This window comes from Gracilinanus agilis, chromosome 4 (genome assembly GCF_016433145.1).
Source record: "Gracilinanus agilis isolate LMUSP501 chromosome 4, AgileGrace, whole genome shotgun sequence".
In the NCBI taxonomy this organism is placed as follows: Eukaryota; Metazoa; Chordata; class Mammalia; order Didelphimorphia; family Didelphidae; genus Gracilinanus; species Gracilinanus agilis.
In genome coordinates, this window is record NC_058133.1 from 468698688 (window position 1) to 468717327 (window position 18640).

Below are 18640 nucleotides of genomic sequence, written 5' to 3' on the forward strand. Positions count from 1 at the left end.
ATTTGCTGTGAGAGTCCACAGAGGGCTGAGAGCTGACAATTTCCCTTCCAGAAAGAATAGAAGGCAAGTGAGGTGGGGAAATGGACAGAGTGCTTGACCAAGAGTTGGGAAGAACTAAGTCCAACTCCAGCCTCAGCCATTTACTGGTTGTGCAACCCTGAGCTAAGTCATTGAACCCCTGGTTGCCTCAGTTCCCTCATCTGTAAAATATGTATGGTATTGTATAATAACAAGATAGTTTATCTTTTAATACTATAAATATACACAATTCCTTTTAAAAAGTTAAAATAAAAGGATACTCCCTGAATAATAGAATAATAGCACCTACATTCTAGTTTGTTGTATAGATAAAAATGATATTTGTAAAGTTCTTTGCAAACCTAAAGCACTATATATACATTAATTTTTATTATTACTTGGCAAGGGAAATTTAGTAGTGATTTTATTTTTTTTAATTTTTTTTAAAAACCCTTACCTTCTGTCTTGGAGCCAATACACAGAAGAGTGGTAAGGGTAGGCAATGGGGGTCAAGTGACTTGTCCAGGGTCACACAGCTGGGAAGTGTCTGAGGCCAGACTTGAACCTAGGACCTCCTGTCTCTAGGCCTGGCTCTCAATCCACTGAGTTACCCAGCTGCCCCCAGTAGTGATTTTAAAAGAGCATGAGATACTTGTCTTCCTGCTATTGTCAAATAACTCTTATGTATGTACAAAGTCCTAGTTGCCTCCCTTCTATAAGAAAAGGCAAAAGAAACCGGGATAAACATTTTATAGAGTGCAAAAAATAATGCAAGAAATAAACAATTGAAAGAAAACAGAGCTCTCATCAATGCAATGATCTGTCATGTCTCCAGGAGAATGACACTGAAGCAATCCTCTCTCCTCTCAAGAGAGATGTGGTGGGCTACAGGTGTGCAGTGAGGCATGCCTTGTCAGATGTGGCCATTTAGTTAATTTGTTTTGCTTAACTGTACTTTGTTAGAAGGATGAATTCTACTGGGGTAAGAGCATTCTTGAGAAGTGAGAGTGATATAAAAAAGAATATCAATAAAAACTTTTTTTTGAAAGAGAAGATGAAAAGGCTAGAGGAGAGCTTCTCTGCCCTCAAGGTTACTGGGGATCTTATTTTTGTTTCATCATGTCCTGCTCTTTGTGACCACAGCTATCCATAGGGTTTTCTTGGGAAGTATTTTGGAGTATTTTATCATTTCTTTCTCCAGTGGATCTAGAGGATTAGAGATCACCAAGTCATAAAACTAAGAGTTGGAAGGGACCCCAGAGATAAGAGAGTCCTACTCGATTTCATAGGTTAAGGATCCTCTGAGGTCTGGAGAGGTTAAAGGACTTGATCAAGATGATAAGGGGGGAATGCTAGCAAAGTCAGGATTCTAATCCAGTTCCAATAACTTTCAAACCAAGGACTCTCTCTATTGAACTGCTTGTGGTCCTAAAGCAAGAAGCATGTGGAGGCAAAAAGACAAAAGAAAAGGAAATTGAAGAGATAGAAGGAAAATCTGAACCACGTCAGGAGGTTGGAAAGTGGGAAAATATGACAAGTTAAATAAGGCATGAGACTCTTCCTGTACGATGGGGAACTGGATGATTTGAGGAGGAAGCAACTTCTTGCCCCGGAACACTATTCCACCTCTGAAACCTCTTCCTCCAAGAGGTCCGTTCCTCCTAAAACCTTCATTTGAAGAAAAAGCTAGGCCAGCCCTGTTCACTCCCCCATTTCTCTTCAGGTCCCATTCCTGGTTCTGGCTCTCTCCAGACTTCTTCCTCCAGCCCTAGGAGTACATCTTTCCCTCCCCCAATCTTCGGCTCTCTTTTAAGTGTTTTCCTGAGGGCAGGGATTGTTTATTTTTGCTTGTGTTTCCATCTTTAGTACTTAGCAGAGGGCTTGACACCTAGTAAATACTTAATAAGTGCTTGTTGATTGACTCCAAAAGAATGATAATATAGCTTCAAAGGTTAGTTCAAGAGAGATCATTCATCCATTAAGGAGCAGTGAAAGAAGACTTCCTGATAACTCAGCTATCAGTCCATGATATTAATCAATCAACAAGAATTTGTAAGGGAAGGAGGATTTATTTCCTGTCTCATAGTTAATGTAGTCTTAGAAGGCAAGTATGACTGAGGTAATGAGGTGTTAAAATGTTAAGAAGGTATTAACATCTAGTCATCCCTTTATGAAATGTGAGCACTATTCTATAATGGAATTAAAGGGAACAATTCCATTGGACGTGGCTTTGCAAGGCTTTAAATAAATAAGGCAGTGAGATGGCTTAATGTTTTGATTCCCAAAGTGGGTGCCACTGCCCCCTGGTGGGTGCTGCAGCAATCCAGAGGGGCAGTGATGGCCACAAGTGCATTTATCTTTCCTATTAATTGCTATTAAATTTTAAAAAAAAATTAATTTCCAGGGGTGCTAAGTAATATTTTTTCTGGAAAGGGGGCAGTAGGCCAAAAAATCCACTGGCTTAGTGGATAGAGCCCAGGGCTTAGAGTCAGGAAGATTTGAGTTCTAATCTGCCCTCAGACACACAGGAGCTTTGTGACCCTGGGCAAATCATTTAACCCTTGTTTTCTTAATCCACTAGAGAAGGAAATGGCAAGCCATTCCAGTATCTTTGCTAAGAAGACTCCATATGGGAGTCATGAAGAGTTGGGCATGACTCAACAACAACGAATAAACAAATCTGGGATTCATTCAAAAGTTTTAGAAGAATACATGCCAGGAAGCACCTTGGAGGAGACCACTGTGGGTGGCTGGGAGGAAGAGGAGATTTCTCCACCACCCTACTACTGGTCATATAGCTTGAAGGGAGGCTACTCAATCTGTAGGAGACATTGCTTCAAAGTGCAAGATTATACCCTCCAGATAGACATAGATTCAGAGAATTAGTAACTTGAAGGAGAAAACAACTTCCACGAGCAGGATCTCTAGTGGCCCAGAAAGACTGGATGTAGAGTTTTTCTTGACAATAAAGAAAGGGTTCTGGAGTGCAGTTGGAGAGAAGATTCTAGGAGCTTGATTATGCAATTTGCCCAGCAGAGATGCTGGATCTGGGCTAGAGCTAAGAAGAGAGAAACTAGATGATCGGTCCCTGCAGCCACAGCGGTGACTTGCCTTGGCCATATGTATTTCCTATATGATTCATGAGCATCACATTCTCAGTTTTCCTCCACCTCCCCATGGACCCCTTGTGAGGAGAGAGAGAATGTGGCCAAGGTTTATAAGGAGGTGTTTTATGATTTTTGTTCTCATATCCATCTCAGTAAATGACCTTGCTAGGAGCTAATTGTGTCTATTGGCTGACTGCTAATGGGAAGCACATTGGCAGGAGTTGGTGAGCTAATGTATAGTTTTAGGAGATTTTACCTACTTTTACCTTGAACCCTAAGTGTAGTAGTTGACATCTGGGGTGGTAAATTCCAGAAAGAATGATGAATATTCACTAAATGCTTACGATGTGCCATGAAGATACAAATGAGTTATCAAGTAAATACAAGTAAGTCTTTAACTTCAAGGGCCGTTGAAATTTTTATTTAATTAATTAATTTAGAACATTTTTCCATGGTTACAGGACTCAAATTCTTTCCCTCTCTCCCAGAGCCAAGGCACAATTCCACTGGTTTTTACATACGTCACTTATAAAGACCTATTTCCATATTATTGATATTTGCACTAGGGTTATTGTTTAGAGTCTACATCCCCAATCATATTACCATCGACTCCTGTGATCAAACAGTTGTTTTTCTTCTGTGTTTCTACTCCCACAGTTCTTTTTCTGGATGTGGATAGTGTTCTTTCCCATAAGTCCCTCAGAATTGTCCTGGGTCATTGCATTGCTGCTAGTAGAGAAGTCCATTGCAATCGATTTTACCACAGTATATCAGTCTCTGTTTACAATGTTCTCCTGATTCTGCTCCTTTCACTCTGCATCAATTTCTGGAGGTCTTTCCAGTTCACATGGAATTCCTCCAGTTCATTATTCCTTTGAGCACAATAGTATTCCATCACCAACAGATACCAAAATTTGTTCAGCCATTCCCCAATCGAAGGAAATCCCGAGGGAGGGGGGTTGGTGGCTGCTTTTTGATATTTCTCCAGGTTTTCTCTCTCTTGACTTTAATCAAATGTTCTAACCCCACTTTCCATTCTGATCCCTAGATATAGTCACACAAGTACAGGTATCCCTTTCACATCATGACTTTCCCCATCAAGGTTGGCATAAAAAAATAAATGGTGGGGGCAGTAGTTTGCTCAGTGCATTGATTGCCAGGAAGACCAGGGTTCAAATCTGACCTCATATTGTTATGTGGAGATGGAAAGCATGGAATCCCTGCAAAGATACAGGGACAGCCTCACCCACAATTCCAGGGGACCCCCCTAGAGAACTTTGGGTGAGGGGGCAGTTGAGAAGAATTGGCAGTTACTTTGCGGAGGTTGAAGTGAGCAGACACCCTGCTTACTACTCCACACTTGGGGGTTCACTTGAGAGGCCATTGTGGCATAGCCAGTGTGGTTTCTACATAAGGATTAGCCTGTTTAATAGGGTTAATTTATATCAACTTCAATACAACAAATATTTAGTGATTAGAGAGTAAAGATATTCATTAATAGCAAGAGAGTCAGTTTTAGTTAACTGCCTTTATCCCAGCCAGCCTAGGATTTTACTATGGAACCTAGTGGAGAAGAGATATATGGCCAATATGATCAATAGAGCAATTATTACCTTGCAACAACTGCTTTCTCTAAGGCTGCTTCCTCGGTTCATAAGGTATGAGGTCTAGCTCCTTGGGACAGGTATTCTTCCATTTTTGACAAGCTTGGGGACCTACTAAACTTGGCACAGTCATGGTCACAATATACTTCTAGTTGGTGACCCTGGGCAAGTCACTTTACCCTCATAGCCTATCCCTTACTGCTCTTCTGCCTTGGAACCAATACACAATATTGATCCTACAACAGAAGATAAGGGTTAAAAAAAATTAAATGGGAATTTGGGGGGAGTTTCGTGGAAGCCATAGATGACATGTGAAGGCTAGTGGGTAACATAGAAAAAGTTTAGAAACTCAGAAATGCATAACATATATGTATAATATTGATAATATCAACCTATTTTGTCTTTTAATACTATAAATAAAAATAATTTCTTTACTAAAGTTAAAATAAGTAAGAAGTTAGTTTGTGAAAAGAATGTGAAAGCCGGCAGACAACACACAAAGACTACAGATGTAGCAATATTTTAATGTTGACCTATTGTTAGCCTGTGACCAAATACTTAACCCAGCTTTTACAATTAGGTACTGTAGACTCTACATAAAAGAAAAAGAAAAAATTCAGACTTCTCTGGTATGAAGGGAGGAAGGGAGAACAAAACATTTAACTTGGATTTTCCAAATTTTTGGGTGGGCATGCTATGTCCTTAACCCCCATAATGTGGAAGAGATACCTGTGTGCCATTTTCATATACAATGGTATTCTGCCTCCTGTTTTATCTGTTACTATTTTTTGTGGATAAAGTATATCTTTTCAGACCCATAATTCATCTGTGAGTCTTATTCTACCAAATCCCAATGATGCCCATGAGGTCGATTTTTCTTCCTTATGTTATTTATTCTGCTTATTATTAATGTGCTATGCACTTGTATATGGACATCTGAGACCATGGGTTTTATTTTTGACTTCTTTCTCGGATTTCAACTCCTATTAATTAATGGGAATCTATTCCTTTTATGTTACAGCTGCCATTTTCTATGATTTCTAGCATGGTAGATAGATAGATAGAAACAATTCTCTCTCCACTATTCTTTTTTACTTTAAAGCTTTCTTAATCAGATTTGTAAAACACTAGGTAAGTATGTATGTATTTTTTATCAGCTCTCATTATATGCATGCCATCCTTAGAAAAAATATACACTATTACTGTATCTTAAGTTGTATTGCAAATGCTCAAATCTTGTTTTCTGATACTCTATTTTTCTTCAGCTGTTGATTTTCTAAATCTGCCTTTCTTTTCCAAATCTCTTCCCATGAATCAGCAGCAGTGAGGAAAACGCCATCCAGGCTTCCAAAAGTCTTTCATGTCTTGCCCCAGATTTCAAAATCCCTAGCAACACTTTCCTAGATTTTTTTCCAGCACTATCATTGTCCTCACGTGAATCATGAATAGGGAGTAATGGTCATCAGCTTTGAAAAGCTCCATGTTTATCCTTACGAATAAGATGGAGCAGTGTGAGCCAGATGATAATAATGTTATTTAGAAATAGTTGGATGACCGAGCCCCAAGAATAGTTATTAATGGGTCTTTGTCTACTTGGAGGGAGTTAGCTGGTGAAATGTCTCAGAGATCTGTCCTTAGCTCTGTGCTATTCAAGTTAAAAAATGTTTTTTGATACCTTGGATTAGGACATAGATGGAATGTTTACCAAATTGAACCCAAGAATAATAGCTAATGTTCTGTATGAGAGAGACAGAATCTCAAAGAGTCTCCACAGGATAGAACAACCAACCAACTTTAATTGAATTAAACCAGATTTTATATTGATAAAACCAGATTTGTACATTTGGGTTCCAAAGAACAATTCCATAGGATGGAAGCATGCCAACTCAACTTATGTGAATAAGATCTGGGAATTCTAGTGGATCCCAACATTGTGACATGGTAGCCCCAAGGCTAATAAGATATTAGGGCTGTTTGGAAAGGCATAGAATTTAGAATGAAGGAATTAAGAGTTCCTTTGTATTCTCTCTTGGTCAGACTACAGTTTGCTCAATTGTGTTCAGATTGGATTTGAAGAGAGTAGGTGACCCAGTGGACAGAGTACCAAACATGGATACCGATGATACATGGATTCTGATACTTACTATGTAACCTTGGTTAAGTCACTGAACGTTTTTTGGCCTCAGTTTCCTCATCCTTTAAATGGGGATAATAATAGTACTTGTCTCTCGGGTTTGTTATGAGGATTGAATGAGATAAATATTTAGGAAGTGCTTAGTACAGTGCCTGACACACAGTAGGCACGATTTAAATGTTATCTGTTATCATTCTCACCATGACCATCACGATCATTGCCACCACATTTTAGTAGGGACACTGAAGAAGAGCATGACCACAATGGTCATGTAGATTGGGGGCCATGTAACAAAAGGAACCAGGAAAGGAACTGAGGGGTGTCTAGAGAAGACACAGATAGGAGGATGACATTTGTCTTAAGGTATATGGGTCGACATGTTGGGCAGGGAAGATGACTTTTTTTCTAGCCCCAGAAGTCAGCTGTGGTTCGTAGTTCTAGGAAGGTATATTTTCTATTAAGGTAAGACAAAACTTTTTTGTTTTAATTACAAAAATTAATTTAATAAATGAAATTTTAATTTATTTAAGAAATTTAAGAAATTAAATCTTTAAGAAATTAAATTAAATTAATTAAAAAATTTAAAGTGGCATGGGCTGCTTCAGGAAGTACTGTGAGATTTTCAAACAAAGGCTAGATGGGTGAGCCAATTGTAGAGATACTATTTTAAGTATAGGTAAACTAGGTGGCTGTTGAGGTCTCTCCTCCCTCTTACCTTCCTTTTTTTTTTTTTTAAACTCTTACCTTAGAATTAATACTCTGTACTGTTTCTAAGGCAGAAGAGTGGTAAGGGCTAGTCAATAGGGGTTAGGTGACTTGCCCAGGGTCACACAGCTGGGAAGTGTCTGAGGTTAGATTTGAACCCCGAACCTTCTCTCTCTCTAGACATGACTCTCAAGCCACTGAGCCTCCTTCCATGTTTCTTAATACTGTAAATGTCTTTGGACCTTTAAGTTTGATTCTGTTAGATCTAAAGAAAGGACCCTCATTTTAATAACAGGTAGCATTTATATAGAGCTTTACAGTTTATAAAATACTTTATAAATATAAATTAACCATCAATTTTTATATAGTATACATTAATTATAAATTTTTATATATTATAAATATTTATTAACATCATTTGACCCTCACCACAACCCTGGGAGGTAGATACTATTATTAGCTCTATTTTATGGATGGGGAAACTGAGACGGACAAAGGTTAGGTGCTTTGCTAGTAAGCTTCTGAAGTCAGATTTGAATTTAGGTCTTTCTGCCTCCAGGTTCAATGTCTTAATCAATGTCATCTGGCTGCCTAGCCTGGGGTGGGATTTTTCAGGTTTACTTAGGACTGGATCCTACCTCTAAGGAAATTTTAGAGGTAGGATCCAGTCCTGAGTTGAACCTGGAGGCAGAAAGACCTAAATTCAAATCTGACTTCAGAAGCTTACTAGCAAAGCTAAGATTCAACATGGGGTCTAGGACACAGTGTCTTTGGGCAAACGAAATCTTGCCATTGATTTCCATGGGGGAAATGACAAGCTGTGGGTAGGATGTGTTTATATACTTTATCTTTGCTGATTAGTATCTTAACACAGAGAGAGCAAAAACAGGGAGGAGGAAGCGAAGAGCAATACACAAAATGAATTTTTAGTCCCTGCATAATAAAAGGCTAATGATTTTGGGCTCTCTTGGCACCTAGAGTCAGAAAGATTCATTTTCCCGATTTCAAATCTGGCCTCAGACACTTACTAGCTTTGTGACCCTGGACAAGTCACTTAACCTTGTTTGCCTTAGTTTCCTCATCTATCAAATGAGCTGGAGAAGGAAATGACAAGCTACTCCAGTATCTTTGCCAAGAAAATCCCAAATGGGCTCAGAAAGAGTGGGACATATCACAAATCATGGAACCTCTGTCTATCTCAGTTTCCTCATAAGTAACTGTACCTACATTGCAGGGTTGTGGTGAGGATAAAACGAGACAAACTAAAACAACTGGACAACAACCATTCCTTAAGATAGCTAAAGGGAGAAAAAATAGATAACTTAACATTTCTAAGGCTTTTTAGGATTTCCAAAGCATTTTACAAAAACTCTGAGACAGGGAGTACAAGTATATTTATTCTCATTTTACACATGAGCAAACTGATGCCACCCAATTAGTCAGTGTCTGAAATAGGAATTGAATTCTGATCTTAAATCTATCATTCTTGCAAAGCTGCCTTTAAAATTCTGCTGGATTCAAATCTGACCTCAGACACTTCCTAGCTGTGTGACCTGTAAGAATAAACAGAGCCAGTACCCAAATGTGATGATAGAAGGGAGAGAGAGAGAGAGTCTATGAGGGTGAGACTCTCTTCTAGCTCTCCCCTCCCACTGATTATGCACTGCCAAGACTTTGAGGGGGTGTCACTCCTAAACTGGGTGACCTGGATGGTCCTGCTGCCCCAGAGGAGTTGGGGATGAGGCTTTCCTATAAGATGAGGTATTGGGTACCCCAGTCTGATTCTGAATGAGGGCAGGGTTCCCACAAGCCTCCCTCGAGGTCACTCTGGCTTCACGATGGAGGCAGACAGACTAAGCTGTGATTCCCCTCCCCCTCGTCTCTCAGGCACTCTGGAATGTTATCTGACTAATGAATGGCTTTTATTAATATCAATATAGGGATTGGGGAAAGGAGTGAAGGGCAGAGGGATTTTGGGGTGCCTTCTTCTCTATTTCTAAGGGGTCCATCACTTGGGTGGGAACCTTTGGGGTTCCCACTCCTAAGCGTCTCCCCCCTTGGCCCTTGTCCTTCTATTTCTATTTCTATCCTTTTCTATAATTGCAAGTCAAACCAGAAAGGGTCTCTCAGCAAGTTGGGTAATGGGGAAAGGAGCCCAAGAGATTGCTCCCAAAATGGAGTCCAGAAACTTAGCTAACACTATTGTTGAAGTCTTGTTGGGAGAGATACAATGGGATGCCTTTGACCAGGGAACCAGGTTTTCAGTGTCCAAAGGAAGATCCTCAGGAAGCCCTCAGGACTGGATTCGAGCTGAGATGTTCTCCTCCTCCCTCTCTCAGTCCTCTGCTGGAAGTCTTTCTCTTCTCCTTTCTCTCCTGGAGAATTACCCAGAATTCCCTCTCATCTTAACTGTCACCAACTGTCACCAACTGTCACCAACGGCCTTCTTCTGGCTCTTTTTGTCCCATCCTCCATCCTTACAGACCCTGGACAAGTCACTTAACCCCCATTGCCTAGCTCTTACTGCTCTTCTGCCTTGGAACCAATATGTAGTATTGATACTAAGATGGAAGGTAAGGGTGTAAAAAAAATTCTATTGGATTTAGGGAAAACTAAAGAAATTAATAATGGGGGTAAGCTAGATGGCACAGTGTAAAAAAATTCTATAGGATTTAGAGAAAACTAAAGAAATTAATAATGGGGAGCAGCTAGACAGCACAGTGTAAAAATATTCTATAGGATTCAGGGAAAACTACATAAATTAATAATGGGGGTAAGCTAGATGGCACAGTGTAAAAATTCTATAGGATTTAGGCAAAACTAAAGAAATTAATAATGGGTTGCAGCTAGACAGCATAGTGTAAAAATTCTATAGGATTTAGAGAAAACTAAAGAAATTAATAATGGGGGGGGGCAACTAGATGACACAATGTCAGGACCTGGGGTCAAATCTGGTCTCAGATACTTCTTAGCTGTGTGACCCTGTTCAAGTCACTTTTTTTTTTTTTTTAAAACCCTTACCTTCTGTCTTGGAGTCAATACTGTGTATTGGCTCCAAGGAAGAAGAGTGGTAAGGGTGGGCAATGGGGGTCAAGTGACTTGCCCAGGGTCACATAGCTGGGAAGTGTCTGAGGCCAGATTTGAACCTAGGACATCCCGTCTCTAGGGCTGACTCTCATTCCACTGAGCTACCCAGCTGCCCCCTGTTCAAGTCACTTTTGCCTAGCCATCGTCTTTCAGTCTTGGAATCAATACTAGGACAGAAGGTAAGGGGAAAAAAATGAAAATAAATGAATAATGGGATAAAAAAATTAAATGTCTAAGGAGAAGATGAAGGAATTGAAGTAATTTGAACTAGAAAAAAGTGGTGACATTTGCTTTTTAAGTCTCTTAGGAGCTCTTTATACACTGGTATTAGAAACAATCTTGAAAAGATGGTTATGGAGCACCATTATGACTTCATCAAGAACAGATCACGCCTGGTGGAATGTATTTATTTATTTTTTTTGACAGTTGTTAAACTGGTATTCCAGTGGTTTCCATAGATATGGTTTACCTAAATTTGAGTTGATTTTTGATGAGGAATCCCATGCTATTTTGGGAGAAAGATGGAAAGATGAGGACGAGGCAATAACACCATCAGATGGATTCTGAATTGGTAGAGAGGCCAGAAACAAAGAGGAGTTACTAACAATTTGGCAGGAAGTCTCCAAGGGAGTGCCAAAGGGGTCTGTATTTGACCCTGCACTGCTTACAATTCTGGTAATGACTTGGATAAAAGCCGAGATGGCAAGATTGTCAAATTTTCAGATGACACAAAGCTGGGAAGATTGGTTCTCACGCTGGATGACAGATCCAGCATCCATAAAGATCTTGACAGGCTAAAGCATTAGACTAAATCTAAAAAGATGAAATTCAGTAGAAGTAGATGTTGGGGCTTATGCTTTTTTTTTTTCAAACCCTTACCTTCCATCTTAGAATCAATACCACATATTGGTTCCGAAGCAGAAGAGTGGTAAGGGCTAGGCAATGGGGATTAAGTGACTTGCCCAGGGTCACACAGCTAGGAAGTGTCCAAGACCAGATTTGAACCTGGGACTGGCGCTCTCTCCAGGTCTGGCTCTCATTCTACTGAACCTCCTACCTGCAACTAGGGCTTATTCTTTTAAAAAAATCGGCTCTACATGTATATTACAGAGGAAGAATGATTAGATAGAAGTTTATCTGAAAAAATATCAGGGTGTTTTCTGGACTGCAGGTTCAATATGAGTCAGGACTGTGATGTGGCAACCAAAAAAGCTAATGCAGTTTGGGGCTGTAGAAAGTGTCATGGCTTCTAGGAATAAGGAAACAATAGCTCCCTTGTACCCTGCCCAGATTGGCCAGAATTAGAGTATCGTGTTTAGTTATGGGTGGTACAATTTAGGAAGGATGTTGATAAGCTAGAGAGTTTATAGAAAAAGGCAACAAGGGTGGCAAAAATCTCAGATCCCTTCCATATAAGGATTGGTCAAAGCGACTGGAAGTGCCTAGACTTCTGACATGAAAGTTCAAAGGAGAGATAATTACTGTGTTCAAAGTTTTGAAGGGTTCCTGTTCAATTTCTTCTAAAAGGGAGGAATCAGGGGCAGCTAGATGGCTCAGTATATTGAACACCAGGACTGAAGATAGGAGGTCTTGGGTTCAAATCTGACCTCAGACACTTACTTCCTTGTTGTGTGAGCCTGGGCAAGTCACTTAATTCCCAATGCCTAGTCCTTCTGTTCTTCTGCCTTGGAACTGCTGCCCAATATCTATTTAAAAAATAAAAAATAAAATAAAATAAAATAAAATAAAATAAAATAAAAGGGAGAAGCCAGGAACAATGGTTGGAAGTTGAAATAAAGCAAATGAAGAATCAACATCTGGAGAAAACTTTTTCAGGATTAGAGTGGTTTATCAGTGAATGAGAGACATTGGGAGGTAGTGGGTTTCTCTTCACTAGAGTATTTCAAGAAAAAGTTTGATGATGTTCTGACTCCAAGACTTTGCTCTTGTTCCTCCCCATGCCTGGAGTACACTCTCTCTTCCTCTCTGCTTCTTTGATTTCCTTCACATCCTAGTTAAAATTCCACCTCCTACAGGAAGCCCTTCCTGATCACCCTTCATTGGAATGCCTTTCCTCTGATGATCTTTTCTAATTGATTTTGTCTATATCTTGTCTGGACAGAGCAGTTGGGATGTTGTCTCCCTCCTTAGACCATAAGATCCTTGAGGGCAGAGACTAATTTGGACTTTCTTTGTATCTCCAGAGCTTAGCACAGTGCCTGGCATATAGTAGACACTTTAATAAGGGTTTATTGACTGACCCTTGACTGACATGATAGATGAACATATGACCATGTTTTGGCAATGCTGAAGTGAGGATCATTTTTTTTTGGAAAAAATTAATTTATTTAATTAATTTAGAATAATTTTCCATGGTTACATGATTCATGTCCCCCCCCCCTCCTTCCACCCCCTCCAGTAGCCAACATGCAATTCCACTGGGTTTTATATGTGTCATTGATCAAGATCTATTTCCGCATTATTGATATTTGCACTGGGGTGATTGCTTAGAGTCAATATCCCCAATCATATCCCCATCAACCCATGTGATCAAGCAGTTGTTTTTCTTCTGTGTTTTTGCTCCCACAGTTCTTTCTCTGGATGTGAATAGCGTTCTTTCTCCTAAGTCTGAGGGTCATTTTTCAGTGATTCATTGGACTATGGTCCCCAAAGTCTTCTTTAACTCCAAAATTCTGTGATTCTCTGAAATAGGGTCTTAAATCTATCTTAAAGACTATTATATTATATTGGAATTGTACAGGGTGCCATTCTGATGTTTTGTGGAAAGTTTCTTTGATAAACAGGCTGCTAGGTGGTACAAAGGATAGAGGACCAAGCCTGGAGTCAGGAAGACCCAAGTTCAATTCTGGTATCAGACACTTATTAGCTGTGCGACCCTGGGAATGTCACTTAACCTTGTTTGCCTCAGTTTCCTCAACTGTAAAATGAGCTGGAAGGGAAAATGGCAAACTGCTTCAGTATCTTTGCCAAGAAAACCCCAAACAGTGTTCTGGAGTGTTGAATATGATTGAAATGTCTGAAAACAACTTTGATAAATGATTCATTTGAATGAAAGTAATAAGGGATCAGGTTATCAAAATTTTTTACTATACAAGTATAAGTACAGTATTGGCCAGAGGTTTTCTTTTTTTCAGAAGTCAGAATTGCAGAAAAAGAGCTTATTTAAGAATAAGAGCTTGAAAATAGTCACAAAGAAGTATGACCTTGAACAAATCCTTCAACTGCATGGACCTCAGTTTCCTTATCTATAAAACAAGGAGGTTGAACTAGATGGCCTGTAGAGTTCCTTTTCATCAGGCAGGGAGTTAGCAAACATTTATTAAGCACCTGCTGTATACTGGGATCTCTGCTAAGTACTGAGTACACGGAGAAAGGCAAAAGGCAGTCCTCATGAGGTACTCACTGTTTAATAGGAGAAAACAAGCTGCCATAATGGAAAAGGATCTGGGAAGGACCTTTAGAAACTAGTTAGTCCAACTTCTGCTTTTGATTTCCAGCTCGTGGGTGGTAAAAGTGCAACCTTTCCATTTTTAGTGTTCCTGAAACTGGGGTCAAACGATTAATTAAAAAAAAAATCTAACTTCCCGTTTTAAAAAAATGAAGACTGTGGGAGCCCTGAGAGGTTAAGAGATTTGCCCATGGAGGCAGGATTTGAATGCAGACGCTCTGATTCCAAAGTCAGCTTTCTTCTGATAGCTAGAATTTTTTGACTTTGTATTTGTATTTCTCAAACATCTTATTTAATTCTTATACTAGTCCCCATAAGGTAGGTGGAGGTAAGTATGACTATCCTTATTTTATAGTTAAGAAAAATGAATTTTTTAAAAACCCATTACCTTCTATTCTAGAATAGATACTAAGCATTGATTCCATGGCAGAAGAACTGTAAGGGCTAAGCAATGGGAATTAAGTGACTTGCCCAGGTTCACACAGCTAAGAAGTGTCTGAGGCCAGATTTGAACCCAGGACCACCTGTCTCCAGATCTGGCTTTCTATCCACTGAACCACCTAGTTGCCCCTGAAAAAACTGAAGAGTTTCAGTGATTTGCCCAAGATCAGACCCATTGTTACTGGTAAGGACAAAGATATATGTAGCCCAAGTCTTTGTATTGTCAGTCATTGTGCTATGATGTCTCTGCTGAAAGATGAATATAGAAGAAAGAGCTGCTGGAAAGTCATTAGAGGAAGTCTAGATTTACTTGACAGAGGACATATCCATCCCTGAGCCATTAGGGAAGGAAAGATGGAAATAAGCCCTTATTAGGAGCCTTCTATGTGTTATGTATTATGCGTTTTGCAAACATTATCCCATTTGATCCTTAAAAAAACCCTGAGAGGTAGATGCTATTATTATTCCCATTTTATAGTTGAAGAAATGAAGACTGACAAAAGTTAAGTGAATTGTCCAGGGTCACATAGCTAAGAAGTAGTGTTTGAGGTCAGATTTGAGCTTGGGTCCTTAGTGCTCTATTCACTATGTCACAATTACTGAAAATGGAGTATTAGATAATCAACAAACATTATTAGTCATTTACTATAAATCAGGCACAATTCTAAACTCTAGGGATTTTGAGAAAGACAAAAACCTTTTCCTTGACTTCAATGATGTCTCCTTTTAATGGGGGATACAACTTGCAAAGAACTATAAATATACAAGATATATAGTGTAAAAGGAAGATAATCTGCAAAGGGAAGGCATAAACGATTGGGATATTGAAAAGAAGCCTCCTATAAAAATGAGGGATTGGAGGTGAATTATAAAGAAAGCCAGGGAATCCAGGAGGCAAAGGTGAGCAGAGTAGGGAAAGCATTCTAGAAATGAGCATCAATTAGTAAAAAGGCATCGATTCAAGAGATGGAGTGTATCATGTATGAAGAACAACAAGGCTAACGTGGCTGATTTGCAGAGTACGTATAGAGAGAGTAAAATAAAAGAAGACTGGAAAGTTAGGAAGGGTCTAGGTTGTGAAGAGATTGAGAAACCAAGCAGAGGATTTTCTAGTTGATTCTGTAGGTAATAGGGAGACACTGGGGATAATTGAATGGATGGAGTGGTGATAGAGTAAGATCTGTACTTAAAGAAGATCCTTTTGACAGCTGGGTGAAAGATGGATTAAAAATGGGGAGGGACTTGCGACCTGGAGACCAACCAGCGAGGATGTGGGGACCCAAATCAGAGTGAGTCGAGCCAGAGTCATACAAGAGGGAGTGATGGAATTCATGTAGAAATGACAAGACTTGGCAACAGACAATGTATCTGACGAATGTGAATAAGGAATCAAGGATGATATTGAGATTGTGGACCTGGATGACTGGAGAGAATTTTGGAATAGAGGAAGATTTTGATGAAGGAAGATGAATAAGTTCTATTTTGTATCTATTGAGTTTGAGATGTCCATTTCTAATGTACTAAAGACAATTGTTTAATTGAGCAGAGCCCAGGAGAGAGGGCTGGAGGTATAGATGTGGGAACCTTTATTGAGAAGATAATTAGATTCATGGGAGCTGATGAGACAGAATCTTGGGGGCATTAGCATCTAGTGTAGGACCTGGGTATGATAAACCCCAACCTAGAGCCTTTAAGGGGCAAGAAGATGAGATGGGGTTAAGTAGTAGCACACTGTGGCTATTAATTGATTTCTATCATGGATTTCCTTTGCTATTTCTGAAGTAATACAGTAAAGCACATTACTGGTAGCCAAGGAGTCCTTTGATTCTAAGGACAGGGAAAGATCTCTTATTTCAGTGCCTCAGAACTTGAACTGCTTGTGACCTTTTGAAGATGGAGTGAAGAGTTAGATCTTATAAGCCAATCAAAAATGCCCCTTATAAGTGCACTCTAACATGGAACTCGATTATAAAATGGAGTTTGGTAAAAGGTTAATTTGTCTTGGAGACTCTTTGCACAACTGTCCTTCTCTTGCCTTCAATTTCCTTATTATATAGATGAAATATATGTAATATTATATGAACATATTATATCACATATAAATAAGTTATAATTTGTCATATAAATATAAGTGAAAATATACCTATTCTAAATATAAATTCTAATTTATTCATATATATATATATATATAAAACAAACAGGTAATATATAATGAAAAAGCTGGACTGCATTCTCTCTAAGGTTTCCTCCAGCTCTAAAATCTTAAAATTCTATGTGACCCAGGTCAGGAGATATTAACCATTTTTGTGTGTCAGAGACCCCTTTGGCATTCTCATAAAACTTATTAATTCCTTCTCAGAATAATGCTTTTAAATGCATAAAATAAAATACATAGAGTTACAAAGGAAAACAACTAAAATTGCTAAAATAAAGTTTATTAAATACAGTTATGAAATTATGAAATATAGTTATAAAATACAGTTATAAATATAAATACAGTTATAAAAATATGATTCTAGTCTAAGAACCCTTGCCCTGGGGAGTCTGATGGCATTGTCCCTGGGAGCAGAATGAGAACATACATCTCCAGTGTAATCCTCCAACTTGCAACCCTCCAGATTTTATATTACATTAAGACCACTTCTTTAAAGGCTTAAAATGCATCTTGTTTCATTTTATAGCTACAGATCAGAATGTGGAGATTAATATCTCCAGAGTAAATAAAGAAGAGAAAGGTCGAAAGCTTCATCAGAATCCAGGTCAACATCCACAACTATCTGGTGGTCGCCATCCTCAGCAACCAAGTCGTCCCCGTCCCCAGGCAACTGGTCATCGTCTCCAGGTACCTGGTCACCGTCCCCCTGTTCCTTGTCATCATCCGCAACAGCAACATCAGCAGCTAAGAAGGCCTTCTCCGAAAGTCCAGCACCAAACTGGCCCTCCTTTGCCTAGACCTAGAAATCAGCCAAAGCCTCCTCATTAAGAAAAGGGGAAATGACTATTTCTCCTGGGGAAGTTTCCTCTTTGGCCCATCTGTGAATATATGTAAAAAGATCATTCCAAATAAACTATACTGCAGAGTTTTCCCTCTTCATGGCACAAATTCCTATAAGTGTTTTCTACTGTTGGGCTAATATTTTCCCCAAGTATCACTGACTATGGACAGTGACCGAGTACACATCTACTCTTTTGTAAGGGAGAATGAAATAACATCAAACTATGGGAATCAAAGTGGCCCAGGGAATTGTGGTCTCATGATAGGGCTCCTTCAGTGTCAAGGGAGGGAAAAGCTGCTAAGTTGTGACCATTAAGAGGATGGATCATAGGGACCATCGAGCGGGAGCTAGAAGGGACCTCAGAGGTTCAAGCAATTCTTGCCTTTGACAAGAGAATTCCTTTGGTGCTTTCTTGTTCAGTCCAATGATCCAACAAATAAGATGCTTTGCTAGGTACTAGACTTAGAAAAATCAACTGAAAAATGTTCTTTGTCCTTAAGGAACTTAGATCCTCCTTGGTTGCTACCACTCACAAATGAGATAAATTAAGTACATTGTCATTTGAGGAAGAGAACATCAACAACTAAGGCAGGAGTTCTTTGCCTTTCCTGTGGCATGGACTCTTTAGTAATCTCTTTTGGAAGCTTATGAATCCTATCTCAGTATGATGCTTTTAAATTTATAAGAAAAATTGAAATACAAGGAGACCAATGATATCAAAATGGTGATTAACATATTAAGAAAAAACAAGTTCAAAGACCACAAGTTACAAACTCTTAAACTAAGGGCATCAAAAAATACTTCCCCTAAAACAGGGGTCGGCAACCTTTTTGGCCGTGAGAGCCATAAACGCCACATTTTTTAAAATGTAATTTTGTGAGAGCCATACAGTGCTCACAATGTGCGCTCCTGTAACAGCACCTGAAAAAAATTGGACTTTATGGCTCCTGTAGAAAGAGCCATGAGTTGCCGACCCCTGCCCTAAAAGATTGTATAGGAGTCGAGTCTTGAAAGAAACTAGGGAATAATGGATATTGTTTAAAAAAAAACAGCTTTGCTGGGCCATTCAGATGTTGTGA

At 39.2% G+C, this 18640-nt stretch overlaps 1 protein-coding gene across 1 annotated transcript in view; it reads left to right on the plus strand.

Annotated features, from left to right (window-relative positions):
* CD2 (CD2 molecule) overlaps positions 1 to 17646 on the plus strand; it is a 37294-nt gene extending 19648 nt beyond the window's left edge. Inside the window, exon 4 of the mRNA XM_044676028.1 lies at positions 17253 to 17646. Coding sequence (XP_044531963.1) covers positions 17253 to 17548 — 296 coding nt within the window. The 3' untranslated portion in view covers positions 17549 to 17646. The remainder of the gene's footprint in view (positions 1 to 17252) is intronic.
* Positions 17647 to 18640: the final 994 nt, after the last annotated feature.